Genomic DNA, 17,458 nt, shown 5'->3' with positions numbered 1-17,458 from the left:
AGCCCCAAAGTCATATATAGCGACCCAAAAAAGGCACATTTAGTGCCATCTGCCACAAGCTGGAGAAATAGAAGGCAGCAGATAACTTAACAGGTGTACTCCACAGTTAGTGGACATCGTTTGGTTTGATGGATCAAGAGTTGTGCAGACCAATCCTACTAGCTAACATCTGGTTTATCTCCGAAGGTTCTAGTACTTTTTGTGATGGCTAGTCTCCAAAATGGAATAAATAGCCTGAGCATCCTCATGTATAAATAAGGACTACTAGCGCTGAACATCTGCTTGAGATGTTCCTTGTTAGTTCCTTCATTTATATATATATTTTTTAAAAAAGAAGCTACCAAGAAATTATTGCTGGTGCTCAGCCAGAAGTTTTTGGGAGAGCATATTGGCTCATAATCAGAGAACACCAAAGGTTTCCAGAAACTGTGTGTTCTCTCTTTATCATAGGGTGCGGTCACACTCACCATTAAATCCATCTGCAACGCGCCTCTATTATAATCCACATAACCAATTTTCCAATCAGACAACAGCCAGGCTCCCGTTCTATCCCATGTGGGTCCCGTCGCTGGTCGATCAGAGTGCTCTACCGGACCTCGTTTCATGAGACGTCAATCTGCATTAGCACAGGTGCAGTGATGCCCGCTATCTGCAGTGCATTGCTTTTGAATGGGTCGGATCACTAACAGTTTTGCTAGTCCGTTGGCACTACTTTTCCAGCACGAGCACTATGCATGCAGAAAAAAACCCAAGAATTCAAATCAGTTCACATCTAGTTCACATCGACTTTCAAAAGTGAGTTTTGTTTCCAGACATAGAAGCGGGTAAACGATTTATCGAGCCAACATTCACTTGCTCATTCACTGGTGCAGTGATATCACTTGCAGGGGGCTTTGGGAGGGAAGCAGTGGTGCACTTCTGACGAGTCGCCAATGATGGAGCGTTCAAACTGAGAAATTCCGCTCAGGAACCATCAGAAGAATTTTGTTCCGGATTTAAAGCAGTATCAAATTAGTCCGCGCCCCAGTCGCCTCAACGCGGGACTCGAACAAGCTAACCACCATTCACAGATGCTGACATTTGGACAACCACTTAAAATCCAACATGCTTCCGGACTCCACTCATGCCCGTAGTGGGTTTTTATGAACGTCTAACCTCACCCATACTTACCTTTTACCTGCTGTTACCTGTTTTTATGATCCTAGGAACAATGGCAAGTGTGCTTCTTCCTGCCTCTGGATGTCTTTTTCTTCCAAGCACAAGATGTCAGACACTCTGATCTGGATCAAGTAGGGTTGCATGTGGGGCATGGTGTTCTTTCAGAATTACAGCTGATCTTCAGAATACAACTCATCGGTTCCCCTGGAGAAAACAACAGCTTCAGAAGGTGGACTCTATGGCATCACATAGAGTCATGCATGAAGTTCTCCATAGTTTAAAGATTAGTTTCCTTTCAAGGAAATAGTGGCTTTGGAGGGTGGATTCTATGGTATACCATAGAGATAATTTGTGTAGTTGCCAACCTCCAAATGGGGCCTGAAGATCTGAAATTACAACTGTTCCCCAGATTATAGAGATCAGGGCACTTGGAGAAAATGATTCCTTTGGAGGGTGGACTCTATGGCATCATATCCCTGCTGAGCACTCCCTTTCCCCTGTCCCTCAAATTCTGCCTTTCCCAGGCTCTACCTGCAAATTTCCAGGAATTTCCCAACCCAAAGTTGACAACCCTAGGATGCAGACATCATCACACAGCCAGATATTTCTGGGAACTTTGTGAAGTCGTGACGTTACATCAGAGTGCTGCTTTTTGTCCTGATTCTAGGTAAATAAATGCCAGTGCTGAAGAGCAACAATAGGATTTGGCCTTCATGTCTACTTGTAGGTTACTGGGGGCATCTGGATAGCCAATGTGTGAAACAGAATGCCTAACTAGATGATCCACTGGGCTGATCCAGCAGAATTAATCTAGTAGTTGTAAATTGTAACAATACTGCTCAGTAGGCAGGAGCATGATTGGTCCCACAGGTAAGTATGGCAGTGACTTACTGAAAAATGTTGCCAAAACATCCCCCTTTACACACAGACATAATTTATAGTGCATAAATATGATGGCCATTTGGGTGCCACATTTCAGATTAGTGTCACACCCAGAAATTAGGATGGCGCAACCTGTGAGGAAGTCGTTGACTCCTCCTTAGTGAACAACTGACCACTAAAACAAGCTGCTTGCCTGATCACCTGTGGTGAACAAAACTCACATAAAGTTAATGAGGCGAGGGAGCTTTTTGCAAAGCAGAACAAGAGCTGTTTCCTTCTGTGAAGGAAATGCCACAAAGAAATGACTTGCCACAAAAGACTGACACAGATATGCAGTCCAAAGAAGGCTAATGACCTTGTAGTATGTGTAGGCTTGTAGCTCTGGGGACAAAGCTGCATTGAAACATGAAGATTTTTTTTTTAATGTATTATTAGTGAGTCATATTGGCAGGATAGAATTGGGTGGTGCTTTGTCCCTACTCTGGAATTGCTGACATGCTTCAAGTGGTGCGTGTGATTATGCACCTTCCTGCAAATGGGCCTTGTTGAATGGAAACAATTGGAGCGGGAATAAAGTACCTCCTTGTAGGCTGCTAAATTGGAAGGCAAATTAGAAAGAAGAATCAGTTTGCCTTTCCCAGATGTTTGTCTCTGCGTGGCACCCATGACTCTCCGCTGTTGTTTTCACCCTTATTTTCTTCGAGAAAGCAAAAGCAAAAGAAAACCACTTGAGATGTAATTGCCTCTTGCTGTTCTTGCTTGGTTCTATTACACGAACAGTAGGGAGAATTCGGCTTATTATGTATGTTTTGTTCATAACCTTAAAAGAAAAAAAAAAAGCAACCAAAAAAACCCAGCCCTCGGGATCTTTGCAATCAAACACCTGCTGTTTGTTATCAGTAGAGGGGGTACCGATTCAAAAACAGCAACCCAAAATCCACCCCAGCCCATAACCCGTGTGTCGTTTGAACAGAATAGATGAGTTTTGTTCTGCCACATTGCGTTCCATAAAAGCCTAATACAAATAGTAAAGGTGAACAAACCATGAAAGTGTCCTCACCGGTTCTAAGTGGTCCATATGTCGAGGTAAATGTTTTGCCATTTACACAATAAAAATGGGCACAATGTTTGTATTTCGGTTTTTAGTGCCTGCCACTGGGAGACATCTTGAGTCGATGAAACCTCCTGCATAAATGATTATAGTACATTGCTGGCTCTCATCCATATGGTGAAACTTAAAGCTGTTCCCTCTGAATCTGCTTTCCATTGACTTTCATATACTTTTACTTCCTTTGACTTCCATATACTTTGGAGCAAGTCTTTTCTTTAAAAAAAAAGTCATATGAACAGAGTTCACATACCTGGATCCAGGTATCTAAATTCTACAGTGAGTAACACTGAATAATTTGATCTGTCAATTGGTCATGATTGCTTGGTTTCAGAATGCAGTTTGCAAGCATTACAGCTTTGCATGATTTATTGTTTTTGCTAACCTTGGGGACAACCAGGAAGCTATACAGGTCACTAAAGTCTTGCCTTCTAATTGGTAGGATTCCTCCTCAGCCACTTCTGTAGCTTTGTACATTTTCAAGGGAAGGAGCTATGATATGTATGACACTGTGTGTTGGACTGGAAGGGCCATTGGCCTGATCCAACATGGCTTTGCTTATGTTCTTATAGAATTTGTACAGGGTGTCATCAGTCCTGAGGGTTACCCAAGGCAAGGGGAACAGCTAGCAGGTGGCAGTCTGCAGTTGGTAAATATTGAGGGAAATGTGTCCTGTAGATATGAATAGGCAAGCCTTCAATTTTTGCACTGTACTGTTCTGCCTGCATAGTACTACTATGTGAAAACATTGTATGAATATTCATTCTAAGAATGAACGAATTAGTAACTGTGTGAGAGAGCAAGACTAAGCAGCTCTGCTCAAATAAATAGGCCTGAAAATTGATTTATGGGTCTTACTGGATAGAGGTGGTTTGGCAGTACTGTTGCTTTTAGCCCTGCTTTTGACATGGTTGACCATCAGTTACTGACCCACCGCCTTGCCGACGCCGATACTGGGATACAGGGGTTAGCTTTACAGTCGCTTTCCTCCTTTTTCCAGGGCTGTGTGTGGTATACCACAAGGGACAGTTTTCTCCCTGATGTTGTTTAACATCTACATGTGCCCCCTTACCCAGATTGCCCAGAGGTTTGGGCTGGGATGTCATCAGTATGCAGATAACACCCAGCTCTACCTGTTGATGGGTGACCAGTCCAACTCCTCCCCAGAAGATCTGACCATAGCACTACAAGCTGTGGCAGGGTGGCTCAGGCTGAGTAGACTGAAACTGAATCTGACGAAGACGGAGGTCCTGTATCTAAGCTGTGGCAGTCCGGGAGCAGAGGTCTCACTACTGACATTTGATGGAGCAACACTTACGTTGATGCCTAAGGTTAAAAGCTTAGGGGTGCTCCTGGACTCCTCTTTAACAATGGAGGCCCAGGTGGCAGCCATTGCCAAATCAGCCTTTTATCATCTTCGAATGGTAAGGCAGTTGGTCCCCTACCTCGAACGCAACAACTTGGCAACAGTGATTCATGCCAAGGTCACCTTGAGGTTGGATTACTGTAATGCCCTCTACATGGGGCTGCCCATGTCTCAAACCTGAAAGCTTCAACTAGTGCAGAATGCTGCAGCCAGGCTGTTAATGGGCCTTCCCTCGCGGGAGCACATTCACCCTGTGCTGAAAGTGCTGCACTGGTTGCCTATCACATACCAAGTTAGTTTCAAGGTGTTGGTTTTTACCTTTAAAGCCCTATATGGCCAGGGACCTGCATACCTTAGGGACCGCCTTTCCGCATATGTTCCTCGGAGAGCACTTTGGTCAGGGTCACAACATCTACTCTTAATCCCTGGCCTTAAAGAAGCCAGGCTCATGACAACTAGAGCCAGGGCCTTTTCTGTTGCAGCCCCAAACTGGTGGAAAGAGCTCCCTGAGGAGGTTAGGGCCCTGCGAGAGCTCACATAGTTCCACAGGGCCTGTAAGACAGAGCTTTTCCACAAGGCATTTGTAAAATAAGATCACAGACTGCAACAGACTCCAAAACAACTGAGTCACCTTGAATATGCACCTAAGATCGATCTTTCTATAGAACATCCAGCTGGAATAACAAAAAGAAAATTTAAAGATCATTATAGCACCTGAAATGGTTTTATGTTTTCTATATCTTTTTATGTGGTTTTATGTTCCATGTATTTACATGGCTGTGTAAACCACCCTGAGCATGCTTTTGTGGGGAGGGTGGGATATAAATTGAAATAAATAAATAACTTCCAGGAAATGTTCTTAGAATTGCGCTGTGAAATTATCAGCAAAGTCGAATGATTGGCTTTGACTGTACCTATATGCAGGCCTCAGATTCAGTGGGAGCTCACAGGAGCACAGCTCCTGAACCTTTCTGAGAGTTCCACCTCCTCCTTCTGAGAATTCCACCTCCTTATCCATTGAATATTAGGTGCAGCTGCATAACAATCCCTGGATGAGCTCCACCACCTATTTTTCTATAAAACGATCCCTGCCTATATGTAATTTTAAGGTGTGTTTCACATATTCCATGAAAGGAAGCATATTTTTTCCTTGAAGTTTTTAGAATGTTGGAAGTACAAAGAGGGAAGACTATTAAATTTCTCAACTTATGTTCCTTAAGTTTTGCAGTGTCACAAAAAAAAAGAGGAAAAGGATGGAAAGGGTCTTCATTATTTTTGGCCAAAAAATCTAGAGTGAAATACACATGAATAAATATAATGGTGTTGACAAAATGGAAGCACGACGAGCAAGCTCAGATCATGAGCTATGACAAGCCGTTCCTTGGGTCTAGAAACATCAAACAGAATCCCAAATTCCTCTTGTGGGGTAGGCATGTGACTAGAGTTGCAATTATTTTAAAAAGTTATGGAATAGCTCACATTTGCTGGTTTGGTGATCTGACAAGGTTCTTTTAAACTGAGGGATGAAATTGTGGCTGTTGAACATATCCAATTTACAGATGAACTTTGACGGGGAAAAATATATGCCTCTTATGGCTGTTGTGCTGTTGTCGACTCATCTTTGAAATAGTCGTAAATTAGAAGACAGGAGCTCTGAGCTACAGGTATTCAGTAATATGGAAATGTTGGTGTGATGGACAAGTTAGGTTTTGCTTTTCCCTGTGAGTGACCAATGAGTGCTGATAGAATGTTTGTTTAACCCTAGGGTTGCCAGGTCCCTCCAGGCAGCCAGCGGAGAATAGGGAATGGGCTTACCAGGAACTGATATGACTGGACTTTCATCATGGATATGTAACATAATATATCTGTTTCATTGTGGCCCCTACCCCATGGAATGGCCTGCCTTAAAAGGACAGGAAAGCTCCCAGTCTCCTGGCTTTCTGTAAGCTATGCAAAACTGAATCATTCAAGGGTTCCTGGTAAAAAGATAAGATCTTGGTGGGTTGGTCGGTAGGTAGGTAGGGATGGTAGATAGATAAATAGATAGATGATAGCTAGATGGGAGAGAGAGAGAGAGAGAGAGGAAAAGTCTGTGTATAGAAGTGTTTAAGACCGCAGCTACAATAGCAGTGTCTGAGTGAGGAATGATTATTAAAAAGGACTTGACTACTCTGTCCGTTGATGTCTCTGTGTATGAGAAAGAGGACCTGGGATGTGAAATGATCATGGTTCTTTGTGTTTTAAAAGAGGCAAGAAAGGTAGCAACCTGTGATGGCTTGAGCTACCTGTAACTTTGAATCTCAGAGGGAGAGGTTGTTGAGGGTGGTAAGCATTCTGTGTGAGTGAGAATAGGGTATCACAGTTGGGATAAGAGAAAAGCACTTTGTAGTCAGCTTGAGTTTTTCTATCCTGTACTGCCAAGAGACAGTACAGTCATGTGCTGAAAATGTGAAGTCATAAATCAGACATTATAAAGGTTAAAAAAAAAACCCCTAAACCTATTTCTGAGTAACATGGATGGGATTGTTGTGCGCTGAAGTAGCAGAATTGGAGCCCGATTGCTGGAAGGAAGGATACTATTTTCCTTAACATATATATAGGGTAAATGATGAACTGAAGGATTTCAACTGGTAGTTCAACTACCAGTTTGCAGTCTGCATGGTACCATCCCATGATAAGAAGAATTTTAAGAAGAATTGTAGATTTATACCCCGCCCTTCTCTCTGAATCAGAGATTCAGAGCGGCTTACAATCTCCTATATCTTCTTCCCCCACAACAGACACCCTGTGAGATGGGTGGGGCTAAGAGGGCTCTCACAGCAGCTGCCCTTTCAAGGACAACCTCTGCCAGAGCTATGGCTGACCCAAGGCCATTGCAGCAGGTGCAAGTGGAGGAGTGGGGAATCAAACCTGGTTCTCCCAGATAAGAGTCCACACACTTAACCACTACACCAAACTGGCTCTCCATGATGTTCTATTTTCCCTCAATGAACCCTTAATTTTCCAAATGAGTGTGTAGATGAAGGCCCAGTGGTACCAAACAGTATTTTTTTTAAAAAAAAAAAAAAGCTTGCAATGTGGGTTTGAGCAATATATCATCAGGGCCACGATGCTGAAATGATGTATTACACTAATACATCATAAAAGCACTATCACTGGTGTGATGTATTAGTATAATACACTATCGGAACACTATCGCTGATGTATTACTCAAAAGAACCATTTTTAAACCTAAAAAAAAAGCATCTTAGGTTATACTGAAAACCAAGAACAATAATAATAGCAAATAATAAATTATTGGCTTTGATGTCTGAAGGTTAGTTTGAAAAATCCAGGAAAGCTTTTTAGAGTACCTCATTAAGTTCACACCCGAGCAGAGATTTCCTTATATTCCAATGACTGATTGACTGACTGGTCATTGTAAATAAAAGTTTATGAAGTAAAGGACATACTTTAGGTTTCCTAATGAACAATCAAAACAAGCTGTTTGAGGAACTGACTCCGAAAGTAAGTGCCTCTGCCCACTCCAGAAGACTAAACAATGCCAAATGTGCATTAAAACAGATCTGTCTTCCCTTATGGTTTTCCTAGTGAGGCATCTTTACCTCACTCCACTCACCTTGATGGAATGTACACCCTCCACGCTATGAGCTTTTTCACACAGCCTAAGTATTCCAGTATGGCAGCTGGTCAGTTACTGAACAGTAATGGGTTTCTGCTGGCATTTCAGACAGACACGATTCAGTAACTGGCTGCTACCGGAATAATGTTACCTTTTCACACAGTCCCACGGCTGTCTCGGTAGTGAGGCATGCCTGGGTCGTTATTAACAAAGAGCAGCTTCTTTCAGTTTTCAACCCCTTCTTCTGGGTTGAAATCGCTATGGGACGCTGTGTGAAATGTCCCGTAGTGATTCCGGGAGTGCTGTTTTCACGCCCTTTTTTGCCTTCCGGCACGCGATCTCTGGCTTTTGGGGGGGGGGGGACATCGGGCTAGGATCACTATAGCACTATAGTGCTATAGTGATGTTTCAAAACAGCACCACCATAGGGATGCCTGGGCTCCATTGAGATACCTGAGATCACTGCGGCTGGTACTTTGTAACAAGTGCCCCATTGGATACACAGTTCAAGCAGAAGATCAGGGCACCAGACATTGGTCTGTCACCTGTTACTATCACTTCCATGCCCACACAGGAGTCACGGGAATGTGATTGGTTTGTAGGTGACTCTGAGGCACATTTATGGGGGGGGGGGCTGTTGCCACCTGGAGAGGGGTTGCCCATAGGGCAGCAGGTTTCGGCAGGAAAACAGACCAACAGTGATTGGTGAGACAGATGTTGCTAACCCAGCCTGATGTGCACCCATCCATGCTCACAGGCTATTGGCTGGAAAGTGACTTGTGCCAAGCTGCAGCAGGTATAAATATTAGGGGGGGAGCCACAGACCATGTTCAGATTGCCAGGCATTGTAAACTCTCTTCCCACTTGAACTGTGTATCCAATTCTATGGTGGTGCTGTTCTGAAACATTACTATAGCGCTATAGCGATCTTAGCCCAACATTTTTTTTTTTTTTTTAAAGCCGGAGATGGTGCGTCGGCAGGCAAAAAAGGGCGCGAAAACGGCACACGCTCGTGGAAGCGAGATAAAAGCAGAATAGTGTTAAATGGCTCGCTTCAATCACAGAACCCTACCGGGAAAAAAACATGTGTCTGAAAACTCCCATCCCTGTCCCAGATTACTCCAGGTCGGCACAATACCAGCTCCCTTCCGGTTACCACTGGTAAATGTAAAAAGGGCCATACTCTCACAGCAAAAGGAATGGCCAATTCAATTTTGCCTTAGGCAGCAATTAAAGTTTCCAGTACTAGGTTGGGGAATTCCTGGATATTTGGGGTTGTAGCCTGGGAATGCTGGGGTTTGAGGAGGGACCTTGGTGGGGATATTATCCATAGAGTCCAGCCTCTAGAGTAACAGTTTTCTACAGGGGAAACTGACCCCTTAATCTGGAGAAGAATTGTAATTTCTAGGAGATCTCTAGTCCCCACCTGGAGGCTGGCAATCCTAGCAGAAATATAGCTTAATCTGGCCCTGCCTCCTGCTTAATGCTACTGTTCTGTCTGGGACTGGGCCACTGACATCTTCTTTCTCCCCATTCCTGGTTGATTCTTCCAAGCCCTTATGGACATACAGCTAACTGTCTCATGAGGGACTGAAAGTGTTGACTCATGATCCAGTAAAGGCCCATGGCTGGCTCCTGAAGCCCCTGACCCTCTGTTGTCTTTCTGCTCACTTCTTGTCTTCCCTCTTTGAAAGAGTGAGCAGTGAAGAAAGCAAAGAGCAAGAACAACTGATCACCACATTTTAAGGATGCCAACCTCCTGGTGAGGGCTGGAGAGCTTGTGGAATTACAAAACTTAAGGTATTATGGTTTTCAAGTAACATACATTCAATATAAACCCAACAACTGTACAAACAATAGTTAGAGTTGCCAACATTCAGGTGGGGCTTGGAGAACTCCCTCTCTTACTCTTGATCTCCAGTAGACAGAGATTGGTTCTCCTAAACAAAATATCTGCATTTGTGGGTAAACTCTGTGGCATTATACCCTGCTGAGGTCCCTCCCCTCCCCAAACCACACCCTCCACATTATCCAATCCCAAAATCTCCAGGTATTTCCCAACCCAGAACTGGCAGCCCTAGCATCCTAGCAGCTTCCCATTGGACAGAGTAATAATAAACTGGCCAGTATAATAATAAGCTGATCTTTGTCTAGGTTTAGCAAATCTTGTAAAATCCATAGTATATGGGGTGCTTTTCCCTTTTGATTTACATTTCATGTAGGGTCTTGGTATTGTGACCTGTGCTGGTTTTTGGTATTATAAATGGCTTCATGCAGGGCATGAAGATGACAGATTTCTCTGTATGTTTGCTCCTCGATTCTTGTGTTTGATATATTTCTGTGAATTCCCAGAGGCATCTGGCTGTTTGGGGAATTACAGTGTAGGACTAGGACCTGGGTCTATGCATGCTACATCCAACTAAGAATTCTGTTGTATGGCTCCCACACTCTGTCCTTCTTATTTAATTCTCTTTGCACAGTCTTAATGGGAATTTTGCTTCATGATTGTCACTTCCAAAGTCTTGTGATTCATCGACATTTCAAAAAAAAAAAAATTAGGTGAACATCAGTTGTCATCTAATAATTCCACAGCTCCTCAAAGTCTCCCATAACAAATGGAACTTTTTCAGTCCTTTTTTTAACCTCTTGTGAATATCATGCACTGAGCTAGAGAAAAGTTTCACTATCATCCTGTATATATATATATATATATATATATATATATAAAATACCATGATGATTAAAGGAAAACTACACATTGAGAGGCAGTAAACATCTGAATCCCAGTGTCAGAAGTAGAGTTCCCTGGCTGTGCCTGGCAACCAGTGTAAGCTTCAGGCATGAGGACATTTTGTGCATTGCTTTGCCACTTTTGTGGAAAACCCAGAAATGCCATAGGGTAGTTTTAGGAATCATTGTAAACTCTGTGGTAAAATCATATAGTTTCAAATCACTCTTAGCTATCCTATGCCACATCAGGGTTTTCCCCCAGAAGTGATGCATCATTGAGGGTTTAAAAAAAAATTATGCTGCCCTTGAAGTGGTAGAGGCAGCAAGAGTTGCTGGTGGGAGGTTTCCTGCCATAGTAGGACATCTGGCATCGAAAGCCAGTGCTTTTTTTGAGCAGGAATGCACAGGAATGCAGTTCCAGCTGGCTTGGTGTCAGGGTGTGTGGCCTAATATAAGGGGTGGAATTCTAGCAGGAGTTCCTTTGCATATTAGGCCACACATCCCTGATGTAGCCAAGAGCTTACAGGGCTCTTTTTTGTAAGCGCTTGGAGAATTGGCTACATCAGAGGTGTGTGGCCTAATATGAAAAGGAGCTCCTGCTAGAATTCCACCCCTGCCTGGTATGCAAATGACTTATTGCTGGACTTTTTCTACAAAAAAGCCCTGTGTGAAACAATAGTGATGTCAGGGAGTGTGGACTAATATACAAATGAGTTTCTGCTGGGCTTTTTCTACAACACCCCCCCCCCCCGGTCCATAGTTAAACCATAACACCAGAAGAGGTGCTTCTAGGTCCTCTTTGTTGGCCCTCGAGGATACTTGGTAAGCCACTATGAGAAAGTAGGGTTGCCAAGTCCCCTGTGAGCTCTACTGTACCATAGAGTTTTCCCTCCCAAATTTCTAGAGCGTCCGGGAAAAACATAGAGTTTTCCCAGAAACGCCTAGAGCAGCTGCCAAGTGACATCACTGGTGCGATGATGTCACTTTTGGGTGACGTCACCATGCCGGCAGCATTAGGGGAAGTTCCTCCTGCCAGCCCAATGTGGGCCGGCAGGTTGGGAACCTCTAGGGTGAGAGAACCCCTGCCCAGCCTGGGGGCTTGGCAGTCCTATGAGAAACAGGATGCCAGACTCATCCAACTCGTCTCTTTCTATGTTCTTAAGGAAGTAATTTCTTAATAACTGAATTGCCAAGAAAACCTCTGGATACAAAATTCAGTCTCACTAAAAACTGATCATCAAAATAATTATCTGTGTTTTTGATTTTGTTTTGATTTTTAGCACGTCCATGTCCACATACTTCCAAGGAAGAATGGTGATTTCAGCAGAAATGACAATGTCTATGATGAGGTAAGGCTCAGTTCTAAATCCTAGATTGTGTAAGCAGCCGTGGTACCCTCCATAAATGCCTGTTATTGAAAGTGAGTTCTGCAAGATTTTCAAGTTTAGAATAAAAATGGTGACAAAACATCTGGGGAACAATCTTGCTCCATCAAAATCAATGGGAGCTTTGTCAATATTTTTTTTCCTAGAGACCACAGTGGCATCCCTGGTTATTTCCTAAACAGCATTATTAAAAATATGTTTCTCTGTGGTCAGGATGAAGGGGATGAAGCATAAACAAGAGTGCCAGCTAGTAGACCATATTTTTTTTTTCAGGATCTGAACTTTGGGGCAGAAAAGGAGTTGGCATCCCAATGACCCCGTGTGTTCCTGTTCACTCATCTGATAGGCTGTCACTTCAATGTCATGTTTGTCTGGTTTGCTTTATATTTTGTATACTTTTCATCTTTATATATTCTTCTTCCTAGAAACAACTAGGTTGTCATACAGCCCAACACATCTGGCTCAGTGGTAATTTCACTAAAGACAAACAAAGCAATTTCCCATCAGCCTCTCCTGCCCTCAATTACATCTTCACTTAGCTAAATTTGATTGGTTAAATTATGAGCTCACAATTCGTAGGAAGAAGGACCCTTTTGTATTACAAAGAAATAGTGGGAAAGCAGCAGGTGACTAAAACTACTAGCATAAACTACTAATCAGGTAAAGAGTCCAGTACAACCTTTAAGACTAACTCATTTTATTGTAGCATAAGCTTTCGAGAAACACAGCTCTCTTTGTAAGATGCATGGAGGGCATATAGAAACTGATCAGAGATATATTGTTGGCTAGGGGAGAGGGGAGTTGATGCAAGAAGTGAGTGCCATGTAAATGTAAAGCAATTGCAAAAGTAATGAAAAAGGTAGAATGCTCAATCCAGGCTATGTTTCTGTCTATTGATGAATCTGAATGGAATACCTGAAAGGTAGTCACTTCTGGTAATGAGATAACCATCCAAAGCCGATATTCAATTCAAGTCTTACTGAGTCAAATTTACATATGAATTCCAATTCCGCAGCTTCCTGTTGGATTTTGTTTTTGAAATAAATGTTTCTGTTGAACTATGGTGACCTTTTAAGTCCTTGATGGAATGTCCTGGTAGACTGAAGTGTTCTACTGGTTTCTGGATATTGCTATTTTTGATGTCAGATTTGTGTCCGTTTATTCTTTTGCATAATCAGAAAGTATTACTTGGAGGGGCTTGGAAATCCAGGGGGCATCAAAGTAAGAGTCCTGTATGGATGGTGGGGCATCCATTTTTACTCCCTTTAGACTATTTCCAAATTAAAGAAGTGAGACACATAGGGGAAGAAAATAGCTTGGCGGCCCCTTACCCACCACCTTTTAGGTTCAGTGTCAAGGTCAAGCCAATGGCAACCCATAATAATTGGCCCTCCCTTGTGACTTTTAATTCCCAGTATTAATTGATACAAATGCTGGAGACCCAACTACAAGGCTCATGTTGCTAGTGGGTTCAGGCTTTCTGTTCAGAAACTTTTGCTTTTTAATGCAAATGGTAGATCAGAAATGATACATGAGTGGTAAATCCTTTTATCCAAAGGTCTATTTTGTTGCTATTGCATTGACATAGCTGCAGTGAATGGGGCAAGAGATTGTAGGAAGGGGAATTGCACTCTTTCTTGTGACAGCTATCTGTGCTGCTTTGCACTCTGAGATGTATAGATGAAAGTCAGAAACAAGCAACTAAAAAGTCACAGACCAAATGGGGCCCTGGTGACCCTACCAAAACTGAATCAAGGCATGATAAAATGTTTGGCTCACAGCATTTCCTCTACATTTTGGGGGTATCGCTGTCCCCTGCATATACTGAAAAGGTGACAGACACTGCCAATCTGCATGTCCCAGAAAACAAATTACATCCTCAGTTCTCCCCCTCCTCGTTGACAACCTTATATCACCAGAGTAATATCTGTGAAGACAATATCCTCCATATCTGTGAAGACATGCGCCATATTCTCAATTTACAGTGTATGTGTGTACCTGTTTGTGAGAAAGAGCCAACACATGTTCACCCTACAAATAAACCAGGAACCAGCACTGGGATAGATTTGGAGTTTAAATCATATGTGTAGCTAGCTGCACATGGGTTGAATGTAACATGAGAATGACGAATGTAACATGAGAAAGATGCAAGACATGTATAAAGAGAAATCAAGTGAACCTGTACAAGTCTAAATGTCTGTTCACTGTTATTTGATGCTAACTTATTATAGAGTCCAGCAATACATGATAGACTGAATCAGTATTCTAGGAGACCCCAATGTGGTGCCCATGGGCATTATGGGGCCTCCCAACATATTTCCTGGTGCTTGTGAATTGTGTTTAGAAAGTAGGCAGGGCTAGATGGGGGTTTTGCCCAGTAAGTCTTCTGATTGGCTGTGCAGATCTCAAAGAAATTCTGTTAAACAGACTTCCTGCCTGAAATGTTGAAGAGTTCTTATTAGAGTTATACATAATGTCACTCCCTGCCATTTTGTGGTTGGCTCTGTCTTCTGCAGAAGTCATTTTGCAGTTGGGCTCACCACCTTGGATTAGAATTCCAAAGATACCTGCAGGCTTCAAAAGGTTGGGGATCCCTGCATTATAATTTTCCAGTTCTGAAAAACTGAAGAGTGCTCTCCCCAGTAGAGTTGGCCATCTTCAGACAAAATATGGAGAGCAATACAAGTGTAATGGGTGTGATTTTGCGGTCCAAGTGCATCTTGGCATCAGAAAAGCTAAGTAGAAGGCCTAATGTCATTACTACTGCTGAGCTTTTCTGCAATATACCTGGAGGGAAAGCTCGCCCAAGTATGAATTATTCAGTGTAAAACTTTAAAACTGGCAATGGTATTCAGCAGGCAACATCCTCCTCTTTCCTTCTGACATCCAGAGACACAGCAAGAAAATCACTTAGGGAAAGATATTTTGACTTAGCGATCTCATTCAGCGCATTATGCTAAACCATTTCGGCAGCACAGGAATACCTATTAGGAATCATTTTCAATTTTGGGGTGGAAGTAGGAAGGGGCTTGGCATAAGACTTAGCAGCTTTGGGGCTTCTGTTTCAGTCAAGCCGAACTACTGAACAGAAGCACGTTCAGCAGCTGATTTCCAAACCTGCAAATTTCAGTAAAATCACTTGCTTGAGCTTCAGCAGTCAGTCACACACCACTGGCTCTAAAGACAGCCTTCCTTGGAAATGGGTTTTTATGAGCAAGGAGGAGAAAAACAGAAATGCAAATCCTTTCTTTTCAGCATCCCCAATGGCTTCTGAATGCTTAAATAAGTTTCAGTTAACTGGCGAAAGTTGGTTTTCCATTGTTCTGACTTGGAAAATATAGATATTTGTCATGTCCTGTACTGAATGCAGGCCTTTTCTGAAGGAACTTAAAAATACCTACACACCACTTTGAATACCAGAAGCTGCCATATACTGAATCAGATCATTGGTGTATCCAGGTCAGTCTTGTCTACTCTGACTAGCTTTTCAGGTTCTTAGGCAGAGGTCTTTCACGTCTCCTACTATGTGTTCCTTTTATAACTGGAAATGGCTGGGGTTCATCCTAGGACCTTCTGCATGCAAATCAAGTGCCCTACCATTGAACCACATCTCCATCCCTTCAAGTTACTCATTGCAAGAAAAGGTTGGCATCATCTCAGTGGATGGATGGATAGATCTACATTTGATCTTCCACACTAACCCTGTGGAACAGTAACCCAGTGATTTAAACCCAAGACTTCCCCATCCATATCTAATACACTAGAGCAGGGGCCCCCATCCCCTGGGCCGTGGACCAGTACCAGTTCATGGCCTATTAGCAACCAGGCCGTGAGTTGTATAATTATTTCATTATATATTGCAATATAGTAATAATAATAATAATAACAAAGAAGTCTCAGCCCCTGTCTCTAAGAAGAAGAAGAAGAAAAAGAAGAAGAGGAAGAAGAAGACAATGAAGATGACATTGTATTTATATCCTGCCTCCACTCCAAATTCCAGAGTCTCAGAGCAGCTCACAATCTCCTTTACCTTCCTCCCCCACAACAGACACCCTGTGAGGTAGGTGAGGCTGAGAGAGCTCTCCCTCAAGCTGCCCTTTCAAGGACAACTCTGCGAGATCTTTGGCTGACCCAAGGCCATTCCAGCAGGTGCAAGTGGAGGAGTGGGGAATCACACCCGGTTTTCCCAGATAAGAGTCTGCACACTTAATCACCACACCAAAGTAATAGAAATAAAGTGCAGAATTGTATCATCCCAAAACCATCCCAGCCCCCCACCCCCAGTCCCTGGAAAAATTATATTCCACAAAACCAGTCCCTGGTGCCAGAAAGGTTGGGGACTGCTGCACTAGGGTTCCACTCGAGATGTCAGATGTTTTCTGTGATGATAGGTAGAACTTTACTGTGGTGAGTAACCTAGATCATACATCACTTTGGGCATATATGTTTGTTTTGCATCACATTTCTTATATCCAGTACTTTAAACAGGAAGATGCTGTATTGCCTCCCTCTAGGGATAATAATGGGGGGGGGGGGGGAGATCCAGTCTCCCAGATGTTAATTTTATGTGTGCTGTGCAGCCAGTCTTCATTGGAACACGTAGTGATTCTTAAGGAATATTCACATTACCAATTGGGCTGTATCAGTTTCAACAAATAGGGGGGGGGGGACTTGGAGATGCATAATTTATAATAGAACAGATTTTTGTCAGCTTCCAAAGGTCTTAGTATTACTGAATACAAATCTAGAGATTATTATTATTTTTTTTTTTAAAAAAAGCCTGAGTGTCTTTCACCTGAAAAAATTCCAGTGTGGGGAAACAAAATTACTCTGGTTGTAACTCCAACATGCTCCAGTGTCTTTCAGGACATCAGCAGCCAAACTGTTGTGTCTTGCATTTCAGTCCCGAAATTACAACACAGCGGACGCTACGGAGGTGACCAGTGGAAGTTCACTGGTAGCTCCGCAAATACGCTCCGCAAATACACTCTGCCAATCAAGATCTGTGGTGGGAAGTTTAACTGGCCAGGATTGGACCTGGCCAGACTGAGGGTTGTTCCGGGATATGTATATAATCGGGACCCGGCCCGAGTTGTTTTGCCTTGTGATGTACTCGCTAATAAAGCAAGTTGCCTTCAACACGGCTCGTCACTCAGTACATTACAGTGGCAATGAAGGTGGGATCCTAGCCAGGTAACTCCCCAAGC

The 17,458-nt window shown here is 43.0% G+C and overlaps 1 protein-coding gene across 2 annotated transcripts in view; it reads left to right on the top strand.

Annotated features, from left to right (window-relative positions):
• Positions 1-17,458, top strand: part of FHIT (fragile histidine triad diadenosine triphosphatase) — a 1,817,261-nt gene that overhangs the window by 1,558,693 nt on the left and 241,110 nt on the right. For both annotated transcript variants that reach the window (XM_060238269.1, XM_060238268.1), the window contains exon 6: positions 12,147-12,215. In XM_060238269.1, coding sequence (XP_060094252.1) covers positions 12,147-12,215 — 69 coding nt within the window. The remainder of the gene's footprint in view (positions 1-12,146; positions 12,216-17,458) is intronic.

This window comes from Heteronotia binoei, chromosome 5 (assembly GCF_032191835.1).
Source record: "Heteronotia binoei isolate CCM8104 ecotype False Entrance Well chromosome 5, APGP_CSIRO_Hbin_v1, whole genome shotgun sequence".
Classification (NCBI taxonomy): Eukaryota; Metazoa; Chordata; class Lepidosauria; order Squamata; family Gekkonidae; genus Heteronotia; species Heteronotia binoei.
This window is presented reverse-complemented; position numbering and strand designations above follow the sequence as displayed.